The following is a 25298-nucleotide window of genomic DNA, read 5'->3' as shown; positions in this document are numbered from 1 at the left end:
ATTCAACAGTAATACTAATGACAAAGCTATCAATATTTTACTATAGGACGTTTGGAAATCTATATATTTCTACCAGCAAAATGAATTAAATAATTGAACTAGAACATGTATGAAAATTATGTCTGGATGTAAAATGTATACATATGAAAAATATGGAAATATCACTAAATAGATATAATTAATGCTGCTTTAACAGAATATTTTTATAATGTTAAAAAATAAAGAATACCTTTTGTTTTCCACTATTAATGCATTAGAACTGTTTGTTCCCTTTATTACATGTATTGGTCAGAGCTACATTAAGATGTACCTTTCCTTATCTCAACTTCCATACCATGTTACCTAGCCTCTGCTTATGAAACATCACTTTCCACTTTACAGCTATTTTCAAAACTTTTACTTCCCCTACCAGACTGCCACCTCTTTGAGGAAAAGGTATATCTTAAGTTTGGTAGATCTCACTGAACCTAGCTTGCTATTTTTGCCAAAATACGTATTTTCCTATGAATCAACTTTACAAAATAAAATAATATCTCAAATCAGCATGCAATGTTTATTTCACATGATTAAACGTGTTCCCATGATCCTAGAATCTTGTTAGCTCTTTAAAACAAATTTATTCTTAATTAAGAGCTCCCCAACTATTTTAAAAGTGGAAATATAGCGAAAATCCAGTCTCAAGATAAATTTTTTTAAGAATCCTTTGGAGGAAGAAATATTGTCATTTTGTGAATTTGGCTAAAGAGAGACTGGAATGGAGTTAATATGTGCATGGACATTAGCCTTTGGATTATGTAGTATTTATCACAATTCTTTTTTTTTTTAACATCTTTATTGGAGTATAATTGCTTTACAATGGTGTTATCACAATTCTTTTTAATAATATTGTTATTTAATATCCAGGTGATTTTAATAAATTGGCATTGCCTTGGGAAAAGTTTTATCTTCATATATACATTCACACACAAATTGTATCCACACTTGATGGGACTATGTACCTTATTAGCTATTATTCACCTCTTTGGGTATATGAAAGATACACCTCTCGATTTCTTAAAACAATGTCCAAAGAGATGACAGTTTTTTCCTTTGGAACATATACACTACTTGAAGCATGATACTTATTTCAGAAATACCTTCACCTTTTTAAAATAATTGATCTCAGTGGAAAAGTAATTTTCCACTCTATCCAATATGCCTACATTTCATCTTGAGATTAATATATCCTGAACTCTTTTTGACAAAGGATCACCACAGAATCCTAGAGCAAGATCTCAAAAATAGTGGGAAACGTAACAAATACAGAATGCCTAAAACTCTAACATAAATTCTTCAAAGGTTTTTTATTTTTATGGACGTCACAGGCAGAAGTGATAAGATGCCTCTCAGAAAACATGAATAATTATCTGAAAGAGATCTAATGAAATCATTAAAAGACTAACAATCATGTGTAGAAAACTATAACCTCGTATTTGCTAAGTGTTTTTCCAAGGATATAGCTGTAATGCTTATATAAATATATATTTTTATAATACAAAAACACTACTACATAAACCCCGAGTTCCCTACCTCAACTCTAAAAATACAAGATATGTCTAGAGACTTTTAGTGCCCTATGTCAATAGCTCTTCTTGAATCCTCTGCTTTGCGATCAATAATTCTCCAACCATTAGTGAATTTGCTCCATGACTCATCAGAAATGATCTACAAAGTTAATGGGGATCATTGTCCCCCGCAGGCTCCACACATGCATTGACACTAATGGCAGTTATGCCTCCTGTAGTGGGGGACAGATTCAAGATGGCACCAAGCCGGGAGGCAACTCTTCCGAGATTCTCCATAAAACCTGCTCCCTTCCCCCCGCCAACCAAAGAAGAACTCACTGCATCCAGCCTGTCTTATATCTTTGGCATCCTTCAAGGAAATAAAAGTAAGCATATGTTATATGGATAGAAAAGAACCACGTTTTTTTTTTCAGTTTAACACTCACTGTGCATGGCAAAATGTACTTCAGTTTTGAAAATATCTGAAAGGAATGTTTCCAGGACCTAGGCCATTGTGCTTTGTTTACCAGTTAGATGCTTTCTCAAAATGTGTTCAAATTATAAAGACAATGTCTCCGTGTATAGGAATTCCTCAAAGCCCAGAACATTACTACAGAAACGTATTCTTACCTTTCCTAACATTTGAAAACAATGCCCTCTTCCCTACAGGTGAAAAATCTTTCATTCTTGTGAATTCATTAATCTTCGATTAACATACAGTCAGGAGTTTGTTTGGATTTATTTGAGGTTTTATTCTCTAAGGGTGGAAAGTCACAGCAAAGGAAAATATATAGGAAGCATTTGAAGATAATTGCTATTTACTGAAAACTCTATTTTAAAATAAATTTTAGTGACTCGTTTGTGTTTGGTAACTTCAGGAGAATGGTAACTATAGTGTCTCTAAAATGTCCCTAAGTAGCAATCATACTCTATTCTGGCCTTTGAGAGGTGTTAAGACTCATCCCCTAATTATAAGCCTTTTCTCTGTTATTACTACCTCACCATTAAATCTCTAAACTAAATAGTAGTTTTGAGGATACAAAAATAGATGTTAGGTGGTATGTTTTCTCAAATTTTGGTTACAATGGATAAGAAAGATGAGGTATTCCTATGTATAATAAACTTCTTCAGCTTGTAAAAATAAAAGTCCATTTTATTGTGTTTTGACCAGCAAACTCTTTAGGCTTTCTACCAGAATAGTGCTTTCTTGCTTTACCCTAGAACAGCCCTGTCCAATAGAAATACAATGCAAGCCACACTTGCTATTTTAAGTTTTCTAGTAGCAGTATTTTTTAAAAAGTGAAAAGAAACACGTGAAATTAATCTAACAATATATCCTACTGAAACCAATATATCCAAAATATTATCACTGCCACAGATAATCAATATAAAAAATATTATCAGATGTCTTATATTCTTTCTTTTGTACAAAGTGTTCAAAATCCAGTATGCATTTTACACTTAGAGCAAACCTCAATCCAGAAAAACCACATTTCAAGTGCTCAACAGTCACATGTGGCCAATGGCTACTGTACTGGACAGCACGTTCTAGATTCCAAAAATATGAAGCTTTTTGGCCTAAAAGGCCACACACTTTAAAATCTCCCTATGTAACATCCTCTGTGATTGGTATTGCCTTAGGATTTTATATTGAACCAAATATTTAAGTGACTATATTTCACTCCCTTCGTCTGCTCCCCTGACCTTCATATCTACTGCCCACCCTGATGCCTCAGAGTGTAAGAAAGCCCAATCACCTATTCTTTTCATCTTCTTCTAAGCAAGATCTGAGATAGTCTCTAATCTCTGCATCTTCTATCACCAAGCAGAAAGCCAGAAGGTGCAGCAAGGCTATTCTCTCTGTTTCCATAAATAGATATATCAAATACAGGCCTAATGTATGGCGACAATGATAAATGCAAGGGCAATATTTTTGCTTACAGTAAAGACAGGAAATTTTATATAAAAAAGTAATACACCCTTCCTCAATCAGAAATACGATTTTACTCCCTCCCTCCCCCGCCAGGAGAAACCTTGGGATATTCTGTTCTTGTTCTGGAACAGAACCCAGTGTTTCATTTCATAGGAATTCTGTGCCCAGAGGAAGAACAGAAGGTTGGAATCAAAATTTAATGAATTCAACTTGGAGTCTAAGTTTGCCCCAAATGTGGAAATGTAAACACAAGCAATAATATCTCAAACCATAAAACACTTTGGATTCTCTGTTGGCATGGCTGCATAGAGTATCACACACGATGTGTGTCTGCACACAAATTTGTTCTTAGTTACATGAGGAAAAAAAAATTAAACTAGGCACGTGAGGTTTTCTGAGTCTCTTAGTAATAATACAACCTGATTATTACGTCCTTAGTGACATTGTAATTATAGACGAATGGATAAACAGGTTTTCTGGTGCTGACCGAACTTGTTCCTTAAAACACAAAAGGCAACTTTTGCAAGGAAACCCCCCATTAAACAAATAAAACTAAAAGCTTTGTCTACCTGTTGAAGGAAGGCCTAACAACACACTAGTAATCCAAAAATAATTCACCCCCATGCAAATACACAACACTGATGAAAATCAGAAAGCTGGAGATTTCCTAAAACACAGTTTTGAGCTGTGTTTGTCACCAACTTTAAGAAAGCAAAGATACAAGTGACGACAATGTGCTTTCACAGGCTACAAAATAACTTTATTCAGAGTCTCCAGCTATAGCACCATACCTAAGACATTCTAAGTACTGAACTAAGTATTCCTGGGATAAATTTTACAGTCTTTGAACTTTCATTTTAACTTGTCTCAGTGATAACATTTTATCTCAACAGCAAGACAGGGAGAAACACCAACGCTCTCAGGAACCCACAGAGATAACATGGAGTGGATCACTTATGCTGGTATAGAATAGTTATGTACTAAATACCCTCTGGGTATAAACAGGCGTTGTGTTCAAACCCAGGAGGGGGGAACACCGTGTCCACTGGTGTAGTATTTCAAAGCACATTGCAGAGGGCCTGCAAATCCAAAGGCATTAATTATGACTTCTCTCTCAGTGTATTAATTTGTTTGAGAAATTCCTCCGAGTACAGCAGAGTTTACCATCCATTTGCTATCGGCTTGTGCCTGGGCTGGTGGGTACGCACAGTAAAGGCAGTGCCAATAACCTTTCTGGCAGCTTCTTATTCAATCTTAATCCTAGGGAAGCGCACTCCACGGAAATACAGCACAGAATCCTAGTAGCCGCATATTCTCCCGACCCAGGAGAGATTTAAGAACACAATTACTCTTCCAGCTCCACCACTCTAGTTGTAAAGTGCTGTGAGAGGGGCAAGCATATAAGCTCCACCATATACCTGCTCGTGTTACAGGCTCTGGAATCAAAGTATTCTCACATGACACATTACTACCAATAACAGATTCCGGCTCCGTTTAAAAAAAGAAAAGGGGGTGGGGGGAGGCCGCGCTACATATTTGTCCTGCTTTTGTCTAAAAATCCAGAACCCCAGTCCTAACTACTTTTCATTCTTTTCAACCTTTCATGAAAGCAATTCAGTCAACTAACTGCGGCTCCACCCTGAGAGCGCCTATACTTACTTTTCTTACAGTTTTTGAGTGACGCACTACAAAACGATGGGAAAAAAAAAAAGAGCCCTCTCATGCAGGGCTTCTTCCGCCCTGTAAACTTGGCAAAAGGCAAACTGGACTGAAATACAGCACTCTCCATATAAGGAAGCCCAGCTAAACATGTCATGCGTAATTTATGGGTAGCAGGCAGAGAATTAACCTTTGCGTGCACATATTTGGCCCAGATGAAAACCGGGCTGGATGGCAGCCCCAGGGGCAGGGATGCGGGATCTCTTGGGAGAAACCGTGGCTCCCATCTGATGGACTCGCATCTCCCCCCGGCAAAGGTCGTTAAGTTGTAAGTACACTTCCACGCACCTGTTTCTTTTATCCGCCACCACCACCACCCCCCTTCTTTCTTTCTCTTTCTTTCTCTTAGGCTGCCAAGTGGGAAGCTGGCAGTGCTGACGGTGTCCGCAGAGCCCAGGGAAGGGCTCCTCGCAGCTGGGCTGCAGCTGCAACCTCCCGCTTTCCCTCTAGCTCGAGATGGTGTGTGATAGGAAACCATCCAGCGTGCTGAGCCGGCCCAAGCCTCCTCTCACTTCCTCCTTCAGCCATGTACAGCCCCGAAAGAACACGAACAATGCAGAGCAGCAGCCCAGCGCGAGCAAACTGTGAAAATGGAAACTTACCTCTCACATTTTTTTTTCAGAGGCAGCCCGACTGCCGAGCGAGTGCCCAAGGCATTGTGGGAGTCATGATTCCAAGAGGCCCGCGATTTAAAATTGAACTTGTCAGTTCCCGGTCACGGGAGCATTGTGAGCGCCACAACTCATTCAGCTGCAGTGAAAAGACTGTTGCATGTCGCTGTGCAGCCTCTTATCGCCGAGGTCTGGTTTCCGCTGCTGCTGCGCGGCCCCTCCCCCGCCGGCCCAGCCCCACCAGGAAGCCCTGGGCGGACTCGTCGAGCCCCGGAACGCACGCGGCGGCGAAAAAAACGCTCTTCAACTTTCCGCCGCCCCTCGGCTCTGCTCCCCCCCGCCACCTCGTCGCCCCTCAACCAAACAAAGTCCGCTGGGGGTGGTCGTTGCCACCCGCCGACCGACGCGGAGAGCAAAAGGAAACCCGAGCTGGAGCTGGCGAGGTGCATCCCCGCCGCCTCCCGGTGGTATCTTCCATCTTATACGTTCAGCATTATAACCTCCGAGCTATAGTGCAGACAGGACGCACCCCTACTACTTTCTGCTCCTTCCGACTGGCTGAGCCGACAAATCGGTTCGTTGTTGAAAGAGGCCCGTGGATGGGACTTGGTAAGGCAGCCGGCAAGGTTAGACTGAAGGTGAGTCTCAAAATCAGGATAAAACAGTAGGAGCTGGTGGGGCTGCCGCGTTAAAATGCACCACACGGTTTTTGAACCTGGATGGCCCACAGGCGGGAAAGACATCCGCACGACTGCCAGTGTGTATCTTTCTCAAGTAACAGGGTGTCCACGGTTTTGGAATTCCTTACTAAAACTTACTGTCACACAAGCACGAACACTCACATACCAGCTTCCCATCTACTTTGTAAATAATATTTGGAATGGAAAATCCCCTTCCTTCCCAACTCTGCATCATATGATTTATAGAAAGAAGAGCCCCCTCTTTTCAACATAAAATATTCATTTTCTGAAATACTGTAATAGTCCGAGGCAAATAAGTCATATCATTGCTGGAACAAAGGAAACCACAGCCCCAAATCATAATTCACTGGGTGTCGTAAGATGTAACTTGCCTGCACTTTGAATAGAAAGAATCCTGGACTGTCGTTATGTGATCAAGTTTTAGAGATGGGGGGGGGGGCAGAATTTCCTCTGGATTTAGGGAATAACTTGTTCAATGATGATTCTAATTAAAAACATTTTTTTCCATGTTTTGGACACAGTTTAGGACCAAATGCTAGCTACTGTGCGATGTACTTCCTACAAGTTTGTTAGGTTGTGTTAGAGAGGGTGGGGACAGCTTAAGGAGGAGAAGGAAAAGCATCATGAAAGGTGCTAAAGTACAAAAATACTTCTAGAGGCATTAATAACAGACTTGCGTCTCGGACCCTTGGCTAGATCCACAAAACCACTGAGTTAATATTGTGCACTGCTCCCTTCCAGAACAAACAAATAATTAGACGGTGCCACTTCTCAGTGTTAATCATTGAAAGTACCCAAGCGCACACACAGTGAAGCAAATTAAAGGAACCGAACACTTTCTCAGAGAACAGGGATGGGCATTCTCCATCTGCCAATTGGTAGCTACCCCAAGCTATGAGGACTTCTTTTCTTCTAATTCAGCATTCATTTCAACAACTACATCAAGTGCTTGCTATGCCAGAGATTCGAGAATGGATAACACAGAGTTCCTACCCTCAAGGATAATACCTCTACTAGGGAAGAGACTACTGAAGAGAAAAATAAACCAGTTAATTCCGCCTGAAGGATTAATGCTAAAATGATGAAGGCAAGCCCAAGATGGGCCTGAGTAGAGTCAGGAAAGCTTCCTGGAGGAGTGACTTTAACAGGTGCCTTGAAAGGTGTGTAGAAATTAGCAAGATAAAGGGAATGAGTCCAGTCCATTGGAGAAAGAGCCTGGCAAATACAGTGGACCTGCCAATCTTTCTGTTAGAAGTACAAGCCGGATACTTACAGGAGAGTGGCAGAAAATGGGCTAAAAGTAGGTCTGAGTTAATCCAAGGAGTCTCAACTTTACTCTGAAAACTGTGATGATCTAGATGAGTTTACACAGCAAGGAGATGATAGGTGAAATTTGGACTTGAATTTCAGAAAGATCCTGTAGCAACAGCTTGGAGGGTGAATGGGAGTGTAGGGTGGAGGCCGATGGAAGAAGGGTGAATGGGTGTGGACAGACTGGAAAAATGACTCATGCAGGGAATGAGGAAGGGAGGAGACTCCCAAGTCCCTGGCTTAGCCTACTGGATTGTTTGCTACTTGCTTTTTAATTTCTCCGGTTTGCCTCCATTCTCCTTGACAATAGACCTTGACTTCTGAGCTGGGCCACCTATGCCAGTGCCAGCAGGTGGGTGCCCTCACTGGCTTCCATGTGCGTCTCCTCAGAATGTCCAGTGAACCGCTGAGGGCTAATCCTGGTTGTAGGAACTGATTTTCAATTGTTCTCAGACCCTTGCAGACTTCCAGGTTAGAGCTTTGGTGTTCTTCTTTCATGTGGGATAGAAAATTCGCTGTTGGGAGCAACATGGTGAAAAACAAGACTTTGAACCTGTGTGGTGCAAGAGTGGAAATTATTTTTCCACTTCAGCACTGGAGGAGGGGAGACGTTCTGGGAACAAAAGAAAAATTGAAGCCGAGACAAATTTTCTGCTCCACTGAACAGAATACAAAGAAATACAAGAAAGACCCTTGAATGTTAGAAACAGTAGAATAAACATCCTAGTAAATGACAAAGAAGAGAGGAAAAAATGTTATTTCACATAAGAAAACTCATACAAAACAATGGTCAACCTAGGACTCCAAAGTGAGTCAAAATAAATTATGATATAAAACTTCATTGCCACTGGTTTAGCTTAATTTATTATCATTGATAATACTATAACATGAATAATGACATTTAACATTTTGAAGCACTGCAGCAAACACCAGATCATATGTTAAAAATATTAAATCATGTTGCCAGCTTTCAACTACCAGTGGCATTCTAACCACATTTCAAATTGTGGAAATTATTAAAAAATCATTATAGTAATAAAAAGTAAATAGTTCCCATTTAGAATACCAATCATATACCCTCAGTGCTAGGATAGCATTATGGTTTCTCTTACTTCTATGAAGTGTAGTTTTAGTTCATAGGCTCATGAGTAAGTATATCTATAAGTATAAAAAGAATGTCATTTGTGGGTGGAGAGGGAAATTATAGAAAACAATTTCAGATGAAATAAAACTACATTTTCAGATAAAGGAAAGAATATTCACTGAAGTTTCCTGAAATACTTCAGACCATTCAAGTCTTAATTATACCAATGAATCCCAATAGAAATACAGTTAAGGAATATGGTTTTCAGAGATAACATCAGCTACCTGGTTTACCAATAATACAGATAAAGGAAATGGTAGCATTTATCCTTTTCATTCAAATGAGAGTCTTTACGGCACTGTGTAAGTGTGTGTGTGTGAACTGTATCTTTCTTGTCCTACACGCCACATTTATAGCTCAGTAAGCTCTCACTGCTGTCCAAATATTTGCCTTTTCTGCCCCTCCCCCAACAAATCATCTAAATGAAAATATCCCAAGGTATGCTTCTTAAAACTCGAAATATGAAAAGGTCTTGAATCACAGATCTAGGAATACTGTTTTTTATTATACCAGAGTAAAAAGAATCCATTGCAAGATAGTGTCAAAACTGGGACCCAAATTCAGGCCCCATGATTTTTGACCCATGTTTAAATATAGATGGTTAAGAGAAGAAGCTGCTGGAAGGCAATGAAGAATTGGAAACACTTTCGTATGGTGAATCTATTTTAAGTAGATGCATTAAATGTATCTCCATTCAGTTTCACAGCAGGGAAGGGGGTGGAAGCATTCTTCTGTAGCCTGGATTCAAACTTGTTCAGATATCTGAACAAATATACTTGATAGAATTGTATGAATTTAGTTTACCTAAATTTAGTTTAGGACCTTTATATATTTCACATATCAAGTAAGTTTTTAAAATTATGCCTAGTATTTAAATATAAATAATATATATTCTGTTGTGTGTATATATAGTATGTTATGTAATAGAACATGTTGCATATACAATATATATACCACTTAATGTACAAAACACATAAATGTAAAAATATATAAAACCAATATATTTGTCTTAAAATGTTTATAAAGATTAAAACTGAGTTAAAATATTAATTTTATCTTGCATTTTTCAATTAAGCTATTTTACCTAAAAGTTGAATCTAAATCTTCATTATAATCATTTTAGCATCTAGAAATAGGGAAATAGAAAGCAAATACGTTTCAGAATTAAAAGTTTAGAACCACAGAATTTTAGTAGAGAATGGAACATTAGAGCCCATCTGGCCCTGTTCCCTTGTTAGGCCAGAAAATACTGTATAAGTAAATTGGAACCATGACAGAGAAGAACTAGCATCAGTGTCTTCTGATTCAGACCATTTATTTTCATCATTTTTCTTAAAGACACTGGGGCAACAAGAAGCTCTAATATAGGCGTAAGTGCTCCCCAAGTTTAATGTGAAGAAGAGCCACATTAGATTTCTAGGAGTATAATTCTTTCCTCCTCTATTTCTTCCTTGTTTTTTTCTTTTTTTCTCCTTTCTATTTTTCCATCCTTCCTTCCTTCTTTCCTTACAGAAAACACTTTCACACAATGCCTCTGTTTCACAAATGTTCATGGAGTATCCGCTGTGTTAAGTCCTGTTCTAGGCAGTATGGTTACAGAAATGAACAACACATCCCAATCACTTCCTTCAAGGAGTTTACAGTCTCTTAGAGGGAGACAGGCACTAAACAAGTAAAGAATAAATATGTAGAAAAAGATAGACATCTGAGGCAATTTCAGATGGAGGTAAGTACTATGAAGTAAAAGAAAGCAAGTTGAGGGGAAAAGGAGGGGAGGTTGTGTGTTAAACAGGATGGTTGGTCAAGGATTGAGATGGTCAGAAGTAGGCAGAGTCCTCAAAGAAGTGAGAAATATCTGGGGAAAAATCATTCAAAGCAGTGGGAACTTCAGGTCTAGAACCTTGAATCCTGAGCTCATGCTAGGGCTGGAAATCCCATGACTGATAAAAACTAATGGGATACCTAACCTCAAGGAGCTTACAGTCCAGTGAGAGAATCAATGAATCTTAATAAAATTAATCACACTCAAAATGCAAAGCTCCAATTATGATAATTTTGCTCAGCGGGAACCATTGATATGTTTGGTTATATCGGAGTTGGGGGTGCCAGTATAATTGGCACAGGATCCAGATTTGCTTTTCACAGAGATAACTAGATTATACTTGACTGCTGTGTGCAGGAGCCTGATAGTCTAATCGCAGAACAGAACGCAGGCAATACACTGCCGCTGAGAATGAGAGCAAACCAGAAGAGTGGGCTCTGGCCAGGACGGCAAAGGCAGCAAATGGCTGAAGACCTGAGAGAAGAGAGTGATTTAGTTGCCTGTAGCAGTGAGATACAGTAAACATTAGAATCTTCCATCTCAGAGCTGAAGAGAACCCATAAGATGACCAGCTCCAGGCCTTGAGAGAAGTGAAATGTGTGTGTGTGTGTGTATGTGTGTGCATGAGAGAGATTTATTTATTCCCTCAACACAGGATAGAAAACTCAAAATTACTGAAGACAGAACATTTTCATAAAATTCAGCAGTGATTCCAGTTCCCAGAAATAGACACTGATAATATTACATTTTACTTTTTTTTCCAGGTTTTCCTCAACACATTTTTTTACACAGTTGTTATGGTACTACATGTGCAATTTTGTGCTGTTATTTTCCCCACTTCACCTCATAATATAACTTTATAAAGCAAATAATATCTCCATGTCATTCATATTCATTATAATCCTCATTTGTCACATAAGGTAACAGAGACTGGAGAATTGACCCCTGACCAAAACCTCACAGTTAATAAGGGGTCAAGGGCTTCCCTGGTGGCGCAGTGGTTGGGAGTCCGCCTGCCAATGCAGGGGACACGGGTTCGAGCCCTGGTCTGGGAAGATCCCACATGCCGCGGAGCAGCTGGGCCCGTGAGCCACAACTACTGAGCCTGCGCGTCTGGAGCCTGTGCTCCGCAACAAGAGAGGCCGCGACGGTGAGAGGCCCATGCACCGCGATGAAGAGTGGCCCCCGGGGCTTCCCTGGTGGCGCAGTGGTTGAGAATCTGCCTGCCAATGCAGGAGACACGGGTTCGGGCCCTGGTCTGGGAAGATCCCACATGCCACGGAGCAACTAAGCCCGTGAGCCACTATTACTGATAAATAAATTAAAAAAAAAAAAAAAAAAAAAGAGTGGCCCCCGCTTGCCACAACTAGAGAAAGCCCTCGCACAGAAACGAAGACCCAACACAGCCATAAATAAATAAATAAATACTTTAAAATAAATAAATAAATTTTAAAAATAAGGGGTCAAGCCTCCTGCCCCACAGTGCAGCATTTCTGAGCCTATGTCCCAGATCCTGAAGTCATGTGTCTAATGCGTAATACATTTCTAGACACTCTATCTAGTGTATACACACTGTCTTCTAATACAGACTGTCATTAAGGAAAAGAAAATGTACAATAATGGTCTTTTAATTAGTAAAAATGTTACAAAAATAAGTATGAAACAGATACCAGAAGGTCAAAATGGACATATTACCTATATTATGTTACCTTACAATATATAATTACATGTAATATTGTGAAATACTTTCTTCCATCTCAGAAAATGGTGTGCTGTGGTTTAGCAGAGAATCTTCTTGTAATCTTTTAAAAACAGTATCTATTAGATCTAACAGTATAAATGTTATAGTGTAACTATCTTATGGACTGTAATCTACACATTTCTACATGTTAACTCTGTTCTATGTAGAATAAAAGCATCTGGAAAATGTGGCCATTGCCTTATTTCTTCCTAAATGCAAAAAAAAAAAATTTGAAATTGCCAATAGCAAGGTTGATTTTTCTCTTCCTAAACATCCACTGTATCTATTTACTCATTTATTTCTGAAGTTCCTTTCTTTTGGCTTCTATGATATTCCACATCCTTCTTTTTTCTCATTCCTTTGTGTGGGTTTTCTCTCTCTGGATGTTTTGTCGGCATCTCTTATTCCTGCTTCCCCTTCTGTTTCCAGAAATTACCTTCAGACCATGTCTCAAGCGATGTCCTAAAGCAGGGGTCCCCAACCGCTGGGCCACGGACCAGTACCGGTCCGTGGCCTGTTAGGAACCAGGCCACCCAGCAGCAGGTGAGTGGCAGGCAAGCGAGCGAAGCTTCATCTGTATTTACAGCTGCTCCCCAACGCTCGCATTACCGCCTGAGCTCCACCTCCTGTCAGATCGGCGGTGGCATTAGATTCTCATAGGAGCGCGAACCCTACTGTGAACTGCGTGTGCGAGGCATCTAGGTTGTGTGCTCCTTATGAGAATCTAATGCCTGATGATCTGAGGTGGAGCTGCGGCAGTGATGCTAGCGCTGGGGAGCGGCTGCAAATACGGATTATAATTAGCAGAGAGGTCTGACTGCACAGAGACCATAATAAATCAGTTGCTTGCAGACTCATATCAAAACCCTATCAGTGAGTAGCAAGTAAAAACAAGCTCAGGGCTCCCACTGATTCTGCATTATGGTGAGTTGTATAATTATTTCATTATATATTTCATTATATATTACAATGTAATTGTCATTGTATAATATATATATATTATTAAAATGTAATAATAATAGAAATAAAGGGCAGAATAAATGTAATGTGCTTGAATCATTCTGAAAAACCATCGCCCCTCCACCCCGCACCGGCCTGTGGAAAAATTATCTTCCACAAAATCAGTCCCTGGTGCCAAAAAGGTTGGGGACTGCTGTCCTAAAGGGACTTCTGAATAAGAACAACTTTTGTCACATGAATAAATGGTGGGAGCTTCATCTACACGTCTTTTTTCTCTTCTTCCCTCTTTGCCTTGTCCAGTAGTGTGGGAACTAAGCAGTACAGTCATAAATTAATTCTAATGTCTTAATGTAGGCATCAGGGTGCTCCCTGCTGCTCCTTGATTCATTTCACAAATATTCAGCACTATGTATCAAGAGTTACAGGGACTTCCCTGGTGGCACAGTGGTTAAGAATCCGCCTGCCAGTGCAGGGGACACGGGTTCGAGCCCTGTTCCGGGAAGATCCCACATGACGCGGAGCAACTAAACCTGTGCGCCACAACTACTGAGCCTGCGCTCTAGAGCCCGCAAGCCACAACTACTGAGCCCGTGTGCCACAACTACTGAAGCCTGTGTGCCTAGAGCCCGTGCTCTGCAACAAGAGAAGCCACTGCAATGAGAAGCCTGCGCACCGCAACGAAGAGTAGCCCCTGCTCACCACACCTAGAGAAAGCCTGCGCGCAGCAACGAAGACCCAACGCAGCCAAAAATAAATAAATTAATAAATTAATTAATTAATAAAAAAAAAAGTTACAACTGCACTGGGGACACGGAAGTTAAGATCTCTTCAAGGTGCTCACAGTCTAATCTAGTAGAGGGGGACGGGGACAGACAGAGGGGAAAAAAACCCTACACATTTGGAAAAGAGTGTAGCAAGTGAAATAATTCAATTAAACCCATGTGCCAAGCAGATGGCAAAGAGGATAGGGCTGGGCAAGGCCTTGCTTCTCATAGACTCCCAACCAGCTGGCAAATGGTATAATGACCTGGCACATGTTAAGTGCTTGACAGCAGAAAGAAAGACACCGAAAAGTCAGGAAGAGCCATTAGACAGACAAGCGACCTGACAATAGGAACACTTTAACAAATCACTGCCCTAGCAATGTGAGGAGAAGTTTGTTTTTCTTATTTTTCATGCCGCCATTATGGAAAGCCTACTGAGTGTCAAGTCTAGTTCCCAGACGCTGTGGCTCCAGACAGGCAGCCTTCCTCACCCCGCCCTCAAAAAACTCCAGGCCGCCCTTGCAACTCTCTGTCTCCTTGTTTCCCCCAGACCTTCAATAGTAAATCCCCAGCTAGGTGATAGGAGATTATCTGATTAAAGTCATTCACACTAAGGCGAGAATGAGGCTTAATCCTTCAGAAGTGTTTGCTCTGACAAAAGGATAGCTTGTTAACCCTAATGACCTGCTAATAGGCAGAAGTTAGAGGGCTCTGTGGATCCCTCCTCCTCACTTTCCCAGACTCCCCAACCCCACGTCCTTACGCTTTCTATTTCCCCTCCTGAAATAAAGGAAGAAGGGAAAACTGGGTGAATTCAGCAAGATTATGGATCCCTATTAACCACATTATCTCTTTGAACCCTCACAAGAGAGTGTGAGATGGTATTATGAGGCCCCTCCTAGAAATGACGAGACTGACAACTAGGGCAGTGGTTCTTGACTTTGCTACATTTTGGATCCATAGAGTACAACCGTCTTCTACCTCTGGGTTGCAATTAAATCAGAATTTCTGGAGAGTGGCAACCCAAGCTCCCAATTTTTTTTTTTTAAAGAATTCACGTTCTTTATTTACTATTTATTTATTTATGACCTGTGTTGAGTCTTCGTTTCTGTGCGAGGGCTTTCTCTAGTTGCAGCAAGTGGGACCACTCTTCATCGCGGTGCGCGGGGCCTCTCACCATCGCGGCCCTCTCTTGTTGCGGAGCACAGGCTCCAGACGCGCAGGCTCAGTAATTGTGGCTCACGGGCCCAGTTGCTCCGTAGCATGTGGGGATCTTCCCAGACCAGGGCTCGAACCCGTGTTCCCCTGCAATTGGCAGGCAGATTCTCAACCACTGCGCCACCAGGGAAGCCCTCCAATTTTTTTTTTAAAGAACTTTTTTTAAAACAAATACTCCTCAAGGTTTTTATTTATGTATTTTTTGGCTGCGTTGGGTCTTCGTTGCTGCGCGCAGGCTTTTCTCTAGTTTGCGGTGAGCGGGAGGGCTACTCTTCGTTTGTGGTGCGCGGGGCTTCTCATTGCGGTGGCTTCTCTTGTTGCGGAGCACGGGCTCTAGGCGCACGGGCTTCAGTAGTTGTGGCACGTGGGCTCAGGAGTTGTGGCTCGCGGGCTCTAGAGCACAGGCTCAGTAGTTGCGGCACACGGGCTTAGCTGCTCTGCGGCATTGTGGGATCTTCCCCGGACCAGAGCTTGAACCCGTGTCCCCTGCATTGGCAGGTGGATTCTTAACCACTGCACACCCCCAGGACGTCCCCACCAATATTTTTTTTAAGTTTCTCAGATGATCCCGCTGTGCAGCCAAGGTTTCCTACTGCTGAGCTAGAGTTTATGAAATAAAATCCCTCAGAATCAGTGCAGTGCACGGACCTGCCTCTGTTCCCTCCCCTTGGCAAGTTTGTCTGGCGCAATAGAAACAGTGTTCTCTGCAGGAAACATTATCTCAAATCGAGCTTAGGTTTGCCCACATGCATGTAGAAATGCAGGAGGCAGGCTAGTTGTGGGGAGGTTAGATGCTGCGGCGCCTTTGTCATGCACCTGGTTGGACATGGTGCTCCTTAGGCCACCAAAATATGTCTCACTTTATACCACGTAAGCATCAGTGACCTGTGGGCTTAAAAACAAGCTAGAGAAACAATCAAGCCCACACAGAGGATGATCCTACATGTTCTATAAGGCTTAGGTTGCTGTTTGCTTAAAATTCTATATCCTGCCTCTTTCTGAGAAATTGTGATCATGAGCACAGTTGAGAATGACATCAGGGCCTCTGAGTATCCTGGGCCACTTCCTTCTGGATTTATTTATATCAGACTAAAGAAAAAGATATATATATTCTAGAATATATACATATATGTATATGCATACATATATATGAAAATGTTATATGAATATATATGTATATATATGACATTTTTAGAAAGAAAAAGTCTGGCAAATTTTAGTGTTTTATAAATTCACTCGACAAACTAACATAGTTAAATCATAAATACAAATAAATTAATAGGACGTTTCTCATTTGAATCTCATTTGCGGGTAATGTTAGAAGTCTTAATTTACTGTCTTTGTGAATGTGCCGTCAGCCAGAAAGTGGCTCTCCTGGCCACACCTGGCTGGACTCAAATGCCTGTATTTCTGTCACCGGCTTAGCAATGAGTAACTGCTGACAGGACCTGATCCCATCTAGCCTTCTCAGTAATTTATGTATTTCTAGACAATGTTGACCATTCTTCTCCCTTTCAAACTTTTCTGGCCGTAGGCCACCAGCTCACCGGTAACTGCTGCATTTTCACTCTAAGTCGTTTTGCTGTCAACTTTCCTATCTGGTCCACAAATAGTCACTGAGCACCTGGCATAATTCTGGCCTTTCCTGGAACCTGAGGCTACAGGGGGTGTAACACTAGACCCCAAGCCTCTTGAAACATACAGTCCCACAGGGGCAATAGATGTGAAATAATAAGTAATTATAATCAATTAAGTAAACAATACAAATTTGCAAAGTGTAGCGAAAGGGAAGGAAAAAAATGTGAACAGGTGAATCTAAACTCAAAAGACAGACAATTATTATTTTTATGATCTCCCCTTGATTTCACTGAATTCAAACATCTGAAATTATAGCTCTGTGAGAGCCACCACAGTACTTAAACTACACATCTACACTGCTTGAATTCCTCCTCATTTGTAAGACAGAATTCTATTACTGGTTGTGTGAAACAGTGACTTTATTTCTGTTAAGATGAAGGGTGTCCACCACACAGCCCCTGAGGGCAAGGTTTAAAGAAATCTGTGACTGACCATTACTCCTCTGCCCTTGTCGTGTTCTTTGGTGTTTACTTTCATTCATTTCCTGGGTTTAATCTTTTAAGGCTATGACATCTACAGACAAAGCCAGCTTCTCTCTCACACTTTTGGAGAGTATAGTATGTCAGCTTTTGAATTAATATACGAAAATCCACTTGTATTATCTTTGTTTTTGTCAAAGTTACAGGCTTTTTTTATCCTTGTTCCTGATGTAAATTTTTTTTTACTATTCCTGGATATAAAAGGTAATATGTGCTTATTTTAAATAATGTATCAAGTGCCTTTGATAGGAGTTTATTAATTCTGTTCAGGTGCCACCGTAAAGATGTTTATGCATGATTATTCTAGACTAGCAATAGAGTGGTAGCGTACAACTCCTACCCACATGCTTACTCCCATGCACAATGTAACTTCCTTCCACAGCTTCAAGACGCCCACGTTCCTGCAAAAGCACTTTCCTACCTGTCATTTAGTCTTTACAATTAAATAAAGAAAAAAGTAACTGTATAAAAGAGGCTGGCCACTCTGAGCCTCTCTTTTCATAAAGTCTTTCTTCTCTAAAGATACTCGAAATTAGAGACTTAGCCAGAACAGTTTTTCTCCTTGTGATGACTTTGAAGTCTGTTTATTCTCAGAATATACTGGTAGGTCTTTCTTGGAAGAAGCTGTAAACACTTCGTCAGGTCCCTAAATACTGAAAACTCTACATGGTCCCTAGGAAGTTAACTCAGATTAGACTTGAACTTGTAGAAAAGGGCATATTTGTCACCAAATATCCAATTTATGTGAGGCAGCCAAATTATTAGGAAAACGGAGTACATGGATGTTACTTGGCACAATTTTGGATATCTTCCTTACCATGATGGAAGAAGACAACTGAAGTAAGTCTACTTCATTTATGACTAACTTACTGGGTGACTAAAGGGAACACACTGTCTACTTTGGGGTTATTGGCAACAGGTATACACATGCCAAATATGACACATGGGCCAGTTTCCACTGGCAAGAGTCACGGCTGCTGCCACCTTGCCCCTCTGCCTGTGTTGTTGCATGTTCTTGAAACAAGGCATATCCATCTCCCCCAGCCTTGTGCAATGACCTGTGTTTGCACCACACTCTTTAGAAGAATCAGGTTAAAAAACGGGAGGTAATTTTTCAAAAGCTGCTGCTCTGCCCATGACCTTGGCTCCTGTGAGATAAAAGAGTCTTTGGAGTCTACTAGACATGAGATTCTGGACAGTCTCTCCAAGTCTCAGTTTCCTGTGAACTTAAAATGTCTACCTCATAAAATTGTGCTGATGAATGACTTCATGAGAATTAACCTAACATGGGTGAGGCACTTGATAAGTTATAGCTCTTGCTATTATTTTAAGTGGATAGTAATTACGAATTTTAAAATCTAGACTATTTAAAGAACAAGTTCAGTTTAAACTTCAAGTCTTTTCAAAATATGACGATTAAAATCACATTACAACTTTAAGAAATTTACAGCTATTTTTCACAAAATGAAAAGACATTTCCTCTTACAGTTTTTTGAATAGACAGGTAGGATGTAATTAAAAAGGGAATCCCAGATGTTCCCTGGAATGATAAACAGGCACTTGAGAAACATCTTTCTTAATTGGCCAGTGAACAGCTTTCTTTTGTCCAACTTTCCCCACCCACTTTACAAGGGAAATCATAAGAAGGACAAGACAAGCCAAGCAAAAGGCATCTACCACTTTAGGGACTTCCCTCGTGGCGCAGTGGTTAAGAATCCACCTGCCAATGCAGGGGACAAGGGTTCGAACACTGGTCCGAGAAGATCCCAAATGCCACGGAGCAACGAAGCCCGTGCACCACAACTACTGAGCCTGCACTCTAGAGCCCGTGAGCCACAACCACTGAGCTTGCGTGCTGCAACTACTGAAGCTCGTGTGCCTAGGGCCCATGCTCTGCAACAAGAGAAGCCACCGCAAGGAGAAGCCTGTGCACCGCAAGGAAGAGTAGCCCCCTCTCGCCGCAACTAGAGAAAGCCCGCGCACAGCAACGAAGACCCAACGCAGCCATAAATAAAAAAATAGAGTTTAAATTAAAAAAAAAAAAAAGACATCTACCACTTTAAAGAACAGTTTATATGCACAGTTGCATGGAAACCACTTCCTTTGGAACCGTACGTGAAATTATGATTTTTTTTTAACCCAGTCAAAGCTGTTGCCACAGGATAAAAATTTCGTTGTCTACTTGCTTCTTTTAAGTAACACTAGCCAAGAGATCCTTTCAGACATAGCTTCCCCTTTTTCAGATTTTACTCCTACCTCCCTGAAAAAAATATATCTCTCAACTTCATCAGAACAAACATGCTCAGAACTCTATGAGGAGAAAATAATGATTATGTGTTGCTAAGTACTATTTAGTAACAAAGGCTTGGGCCACAGGAATGATGACATCACCCGCAGAAAGAGGAACATTTACACTTTTGAAAGAGATTCTTTTCCAACATGATGGGTCACCATCAGAAGAACAAAGCCAAATAAGGCAGGAGGAGAGTCTGCTTGGCCTGGAGAAGGCATTCTTAGCATCCAATTCTGGACAACTATCCGCCCCAAGTTAACTAAATAGAGTCACACCCCAAGCCCGCGTGTTCTTTCTGTGCTTCCCTCCTGAATCTTGTTCACGTCAGCAAATATGTACTACTCTTATTGCAGAAAACCTGCAACTCCATAGTTTCAGTAGATTTGCTTCTTGGTTAAGCTGCCCAACTATAGTAAGTGGCAGGTCAGAGAGTGGCTTCATGTTTCAGGACTGGTCTCTAATATTCACACACTGCAGATATTCATGCATTTATTCCCTCATGCAGTTGGGAACCACACACCATCTCACACTTTGCATTAACCCGATAACATGGTGCGTCATCACACCCACATATTTATGTTATAGGATGGAATGCACTGCTTAAATAGCACATAAGTCATTTGCACCCCTCCACACTTCCCAATACTAGTAGCATAATGGTTTTCTATTTAGGCGTTGTCGGGAGTACTCAAAAGTTAGCTTCTGACTCCTACAGTATCATGTCTGCCTGCCTTGGGGAAATTATGATTGTGTCCCTCTCCACCCCACCCATTGCCATCCTTCTAGCACATACTCAGTTCAAGGTCAGAAGTAGATTTTTTTCTTTGTCGGCTCTTAACCCAAACCAGACAGAGAAGTAGCCATACTAGTTGTAATTCATTTCTTAAGTATAGGGGGAGGCCAATCGTTCTTAAATACTGAGTTTGTTTACTCCATTAAAAAACAAAAAGAATATGTCCTTTTCAGTAAGCTAGTTTATATTCCCTTCCCAAATCGTACTCCACCTCCCACCTCCCTCAAAAAGTTGTGTCCAACTAACTCTAGGATTTAAACGGTAGTAATTGGGTCATTTAGAGCTCTTGGGATAATAAAAATAAATCAGAGGAAATTTATAATTACCATGGAAAATGCAAAGTAAGTTACTACTACTTAGAAGAGGAACAGGTTGATACTGCAAGGGTCCCTATCATCACTGGCACTGTGATTTAGGAAGAATAAACAAAGGAACATCTGTTGTCTCCAGGGACTGGAAAACAGCCTTTTCTCTAGTCTTTTCTGCTTCACATCTATGCAGAAACGAAGGTGCCTAATGACCCCATTACCAGATATCAGTGAACCTATCTTCAATGACCACGATTGGGGTCAGTTAGTCCACGGCAATCTTGCTGAAAAATCTTAAATTGACAAATTTAAATAATATTTGAGACCTTTTCACTTTTATCAAACTCACACCTATTATGGAAATGAAAAGGCAAGAAAATGTAGTTAACCTCTGAAGGTAAACTTAGCTTATCTGAAATTTATCTAAATATAATAATTTATCTCCTAAGAAAGCTTTTGACCTACGTAGTAATTCCTGCTTCTCTTCAAACAACAGCTTTTCCTGACCTGTGTTAAACATAGATAATGAATGGGTCATTCATGTACTGCTCTACCCCATCCACACATGTGCATGTCCTTGCAAATATTTGCTCACACTGTACAACTCCTTTCCTTGGCCTACAACGTAGGTTCCCTGGCCCTTTGTCCACCTCAGTTCTCCTTAGCTGCATCTTCCACTTCCCTCTGAGGACTGGACTCTTTCTGCTTCTCAGATATGCAGATATGCCAGACTCATTCCTGCCTCTGCACTTGCCCTTGCCCGTTACTCTTCCTGGGCCACTCCTCCCAGAGTCCATGGTTCTCTCAGCCTTCTCATCATTCAGGTCTTGGCTTAAATATTACGCGTTCAGAGAGGCCACCTCGGGAGGCCAGCTATCTCTCTGTCCTTCTACTTTGCTTAATTTTCTTCGTGCTGCTACCCTCATCTGAAATTCCCTTGTAAAAAATTTACTTGTCTACTGGTTTACTCATTGTCTCTCCCCACTAGACTGAAGGGTAGAATGTTGAGTGTAGAATCTTGGTCCTGTCCATCACTGTTCCCCCAGCAACTAGAACAGTGTTCAATGCATGAGGCTTGATGTAGGAATACATGAATAAACACACTTCAAAATGAAAACAGAGTCTTCTCACAAGAATTAAAAATCTTCTCTTCACATAACCCACTTCCTGAGAAGAACCACAAAGTCAGGGTCACCAAATACCTCGCGTGGAAGGGCCGTAAAATAGAAAAAAAGTGACCCAATATTAAATTCATGTAATATTAACATTTTTTTAGTTCTTTGAAACTTTTCTGAAATTTTCCAAAAAATTTATTATCTCTTTTCTACCGATTAAATGTTGATGGTTCAACTTTAAAGCTGATTCCTTCAGGAAGCCTGTGCCATCACTATACCCAGAAGTATAGCTTTCAATTATTTTGACGTCTCAAAAGGTATATAATATACCTTACATATTTTTCATACTGGGTCTCAAAATCCACTTCTTTTAATATTTCATCTACTAGATTGTAAGATTTCTGAGGCAGGGATTATACCACATAGTCTGTAAATTTCTAACAGTATCTAAACCACAGCTCTGCCTACCTTGCTTCTCAATAAATAAGTAGTAGAGGCAGTATAATGCCATGATAAAGACCCCGCTTAGAGAAAGACACACCAAGATCAGTTTTGTGACCATTATCAAGCTACCTCTCTCTGAAGCGCTCTCTTTTTTCTCTTAAATCTGTAAAATGGGAATAATAGTACTAATTTCACAGTGTTGGTGAGGGTATTAAATTACTCATGAGAAGCACCTGACATACAATAATATTTTTAAATGGTACTAAAAAAGAGTACTGAAAAGTGACATACAATGTTACTAAAAACTGGTGCTAAACGTATAATAAAGCTATTATCAGCATTATCACCACCACTGTTATTTGGGGCCTAATAATCTCAAGAACCAAGTTTTATGTTTATAACCTTAAACTTGACATTTTGCACAGGCAAAAAAAAAAAAAAAAAAACCCAAAACAGTTCTCCTAGAGTAGCTTTATAATCCACTTCAAGACCAAAAATAGAACCAGGAAATAATTACAAAACAATATGTGAACTGCATGCATAGCCATGAGGACAGCACAGACAGATGGTCCATCAAGAAAGTATTCTGGGGCTTCCCTGGTGGCGCAGTGGTTGAGAATCTGCCTGCCACTGCAGGGGACACGGGTTCGAGCCCTGGTCCGGGAAGATCCCACGTGCCACGGAGCGACTAGGCCCGTGAGCCACAACTACTGAGCCTGCGCATCTGGAGCCTGTGCTCCACAACAAGAGAGGCCACAATAGTGAGAGGCCCGCGCACCGCGATGAAGAGTGGCCCCCACTTGCCGCAACTGGAGAAAGCCCTAGCACAGAAACAAAGACCCAACACAGCCATAAATAAATTAAAAAACAAAAAAAGAGTATAAGCAAAAATTGACAATAAAAAAAAAAAAAAAAGAAAGTATTCTGGAAGGAGATTGCTCTTCCATCTGGCTTGAAGAAAGCAATGAACCCTAACTGGCCAAGAAGAACGGCGCATGTTTTTCTTGGTGGTGAGGGCATGGGCAGAAAAAGTGTAGAAGCCATGGGGCAGCAATGCACAGCAATTGCTCTTCTGGGTTCTAAGAGGTTAGCGGCAGCCGCTGTGAACTCATCTCTTTTTAGCTCAGTGGAACAAAGCCAACACACACAAAAAAGAGAACTTCTTGGTCCATTTGTTGTCTCCAGGGACCACTTTTTTGTTTCAGTTCCTTTCACTCAATGGTAACAGAAGTGTCCCCACCTGACAATTGCATGGCAGTTTAGAGCACTGTCATAACCTTGGCTTCTTCCAGACAACCTTGGGAGATAGCTGTTATTTTTATTATGCCTGTACATGAGGCTTAGAAACATCAAAGCCTTTTGCTTCATCATTTATTTGTGCACCTACTGTACTCCATGCAGTGTTCTAGATACTGAGGATATATCATGAACAAAACAGACCAAATCCCTACCCTCATGGAACTTACATTCTGGTGGGAGGAACAGACAATAAATAATTGAATAAAGAAATAAAGATGAAAATTTTATTTAGTATTAAGTGCTATCTAGAAAATTTATATGGGGAAAAGGATAGAGAGTGACTGGGGTAGGGACACTACAATAAAATCTTTGGTTGGTTGTGGAAGACAACCCTTTGGAGGAACATTTGAGCAGAGGTCTGAATAAAGAATGACTGTGTCACAATAATATGTGTGGGAAGAGCATGCCATGAAAAGAGAAGGAAGGGAATGTGCAAAGTCCCTGAGTCAGAAATGAGGTTAAGATACCCTAGGAGCAAAACGAAGAGTGGAGTCAGAGCATAGTGAGTGAAGGCATGAGAGGCAGGATATGAAGGAGGAGATGTAGGTGGAGGACAAGATGTATAAACTATCAGGAAAAAATTGAATTTTATCCCAATTAAAATAGGAAGCCATTGAAGAATTTTGAGCAGCGAGTTATGATATGATTTATGTTTTAAAGAGTCATGCTGGCAAGGATGCATGAGTAGAAAAAGAGAAATTTCTTAGGAGGCTACAACAAGAACAGAGCTGCCTTCAACAGAGATGACAGTGTCTCACATGGTGCTCAAGATGGCAGAAGGGGTAAGCCTGATCAGTGCTGGGATATATTTTGGAAAAATATATTAACAGACTTGCTGATAAGTAGGATGTAGGTGAGGCAAAAGAAGAAATTAATGATGTTTTTGACCTAGATAACTGAGTATAAGATGGTTCCATTTATGGACCAAAGAAGACTGGGGATGGAGCAGAGAAGGGTAGGCAATAAGGAGATTTTTATTTTTTTGGACCTGTTGACTTTGACATATCTGTTAATACCTTTGTGAAGAAGTTTAATAATCACTTTGAGGTATGAATCCAGAAGTTGGCAGAAAGTTAAGGAGGTATGGATTTTTTAAAATTTAAAGGTATGGGACTAGATATCTGGAGAGAGAAGACAAGTAACTTATCTAAGATCCATAGTCAGTAAGTGACAGAATTGAAATTGAAAATGAATCTTTTGACATAGACCCACTTGCTCTTGCTGCCACAAATATTAGAATGTATTCATAGTTATAAGCACTGGAGTAGAATATGGGGGAGGGCTGGGGGCAGGAACATTCTAGAATCACTTATATAGAAGGGTGAGAATTTTTTCCAATGTTTATGGACTACACAAATTCATGGTTACTTCTTATCTTACTTTCTTTTCTAATTATTTTTTGTAAATGTGATGATATACACACAATTAACTTTAAAAAATCTCTGGAATGATAAACTCATA

The 25298-nt window shown here is 40.6% G+C and overlaps 2 protein-coding genes across 16 annotated transcripts in view; one reads left to right on the top strand and one right to left on the bottom strand.

The window, feature by feature from the left end:
* MBNL1 (muscleblind like splicing regulator 1) overlaps positions 1-7929 on the bottom strand; it is a 177987-nt gene extending 170058 nt beyond the window's left edge. For 2 of the 14 annotated variants that reach the window (XM_036851320.1, XM_036851329.1), the window contains exon 1: positions 5799-5953. The gene's annotated coding sequence lies outside the window, so the exon portion shown is untranslated. Of the gene's footprint in view, positions 1-5798; positions 5968-7781 lie in introns of those variants that run through there. The other 12 variants (XM_036851317.1, XM_036851318.1, XR_005019743.1 and 9 more) reach the window with 11 other exon arrangements.
* LOC118894778 overlaps positions 5829-25298 on the top strand; it is a 48324-nt gene continuing 28854 nt past the window's right edge. The window contains exons 1-2 of one of the 2 annotated variants that reach the window (XM_036851333.1): positions 5829-6445; positions 11550-11811. In XM_036851333.1, coding sequence (XP_036707228.1) covers positions 5864-6445; positions 11550-11648 — 681 coding nt within the window. In that variant the 5' untranslated portion in view covers positions 5829-5863 and the 3' untranslated portion in view covers positions 11649-11811. Of the gene's footprint in view, positions 6446-11549; positions 11812-25298 lie in introns of those variants that run through there. The other variant, XM_036851334.1, reaches the window with a different exon arrangement.

The sequence above is a fragment of the Balaenoptera musculus genome, chromosome 4, assembly GCF_009873245.2.
Source record: "Balaenoptera musculus isolate JJ_BM4_2016_0621 chromosome 4, mBalMus1.pri.v3, whole genome shotgun sequence".
Taxonomy (NCBI): domain Eukaryota; kingdom Metazoa; phylum Chordata; class Mammalia; order Artiodactyla; family Balaenopteridae; genus Balaenoptera; species Balaenoptera musculus.
The sequence above is the reverse complement of the archived record's forward strand: the minus strand, read 5'-3'. Positions and strand labels throughout refer to the sequence as shown.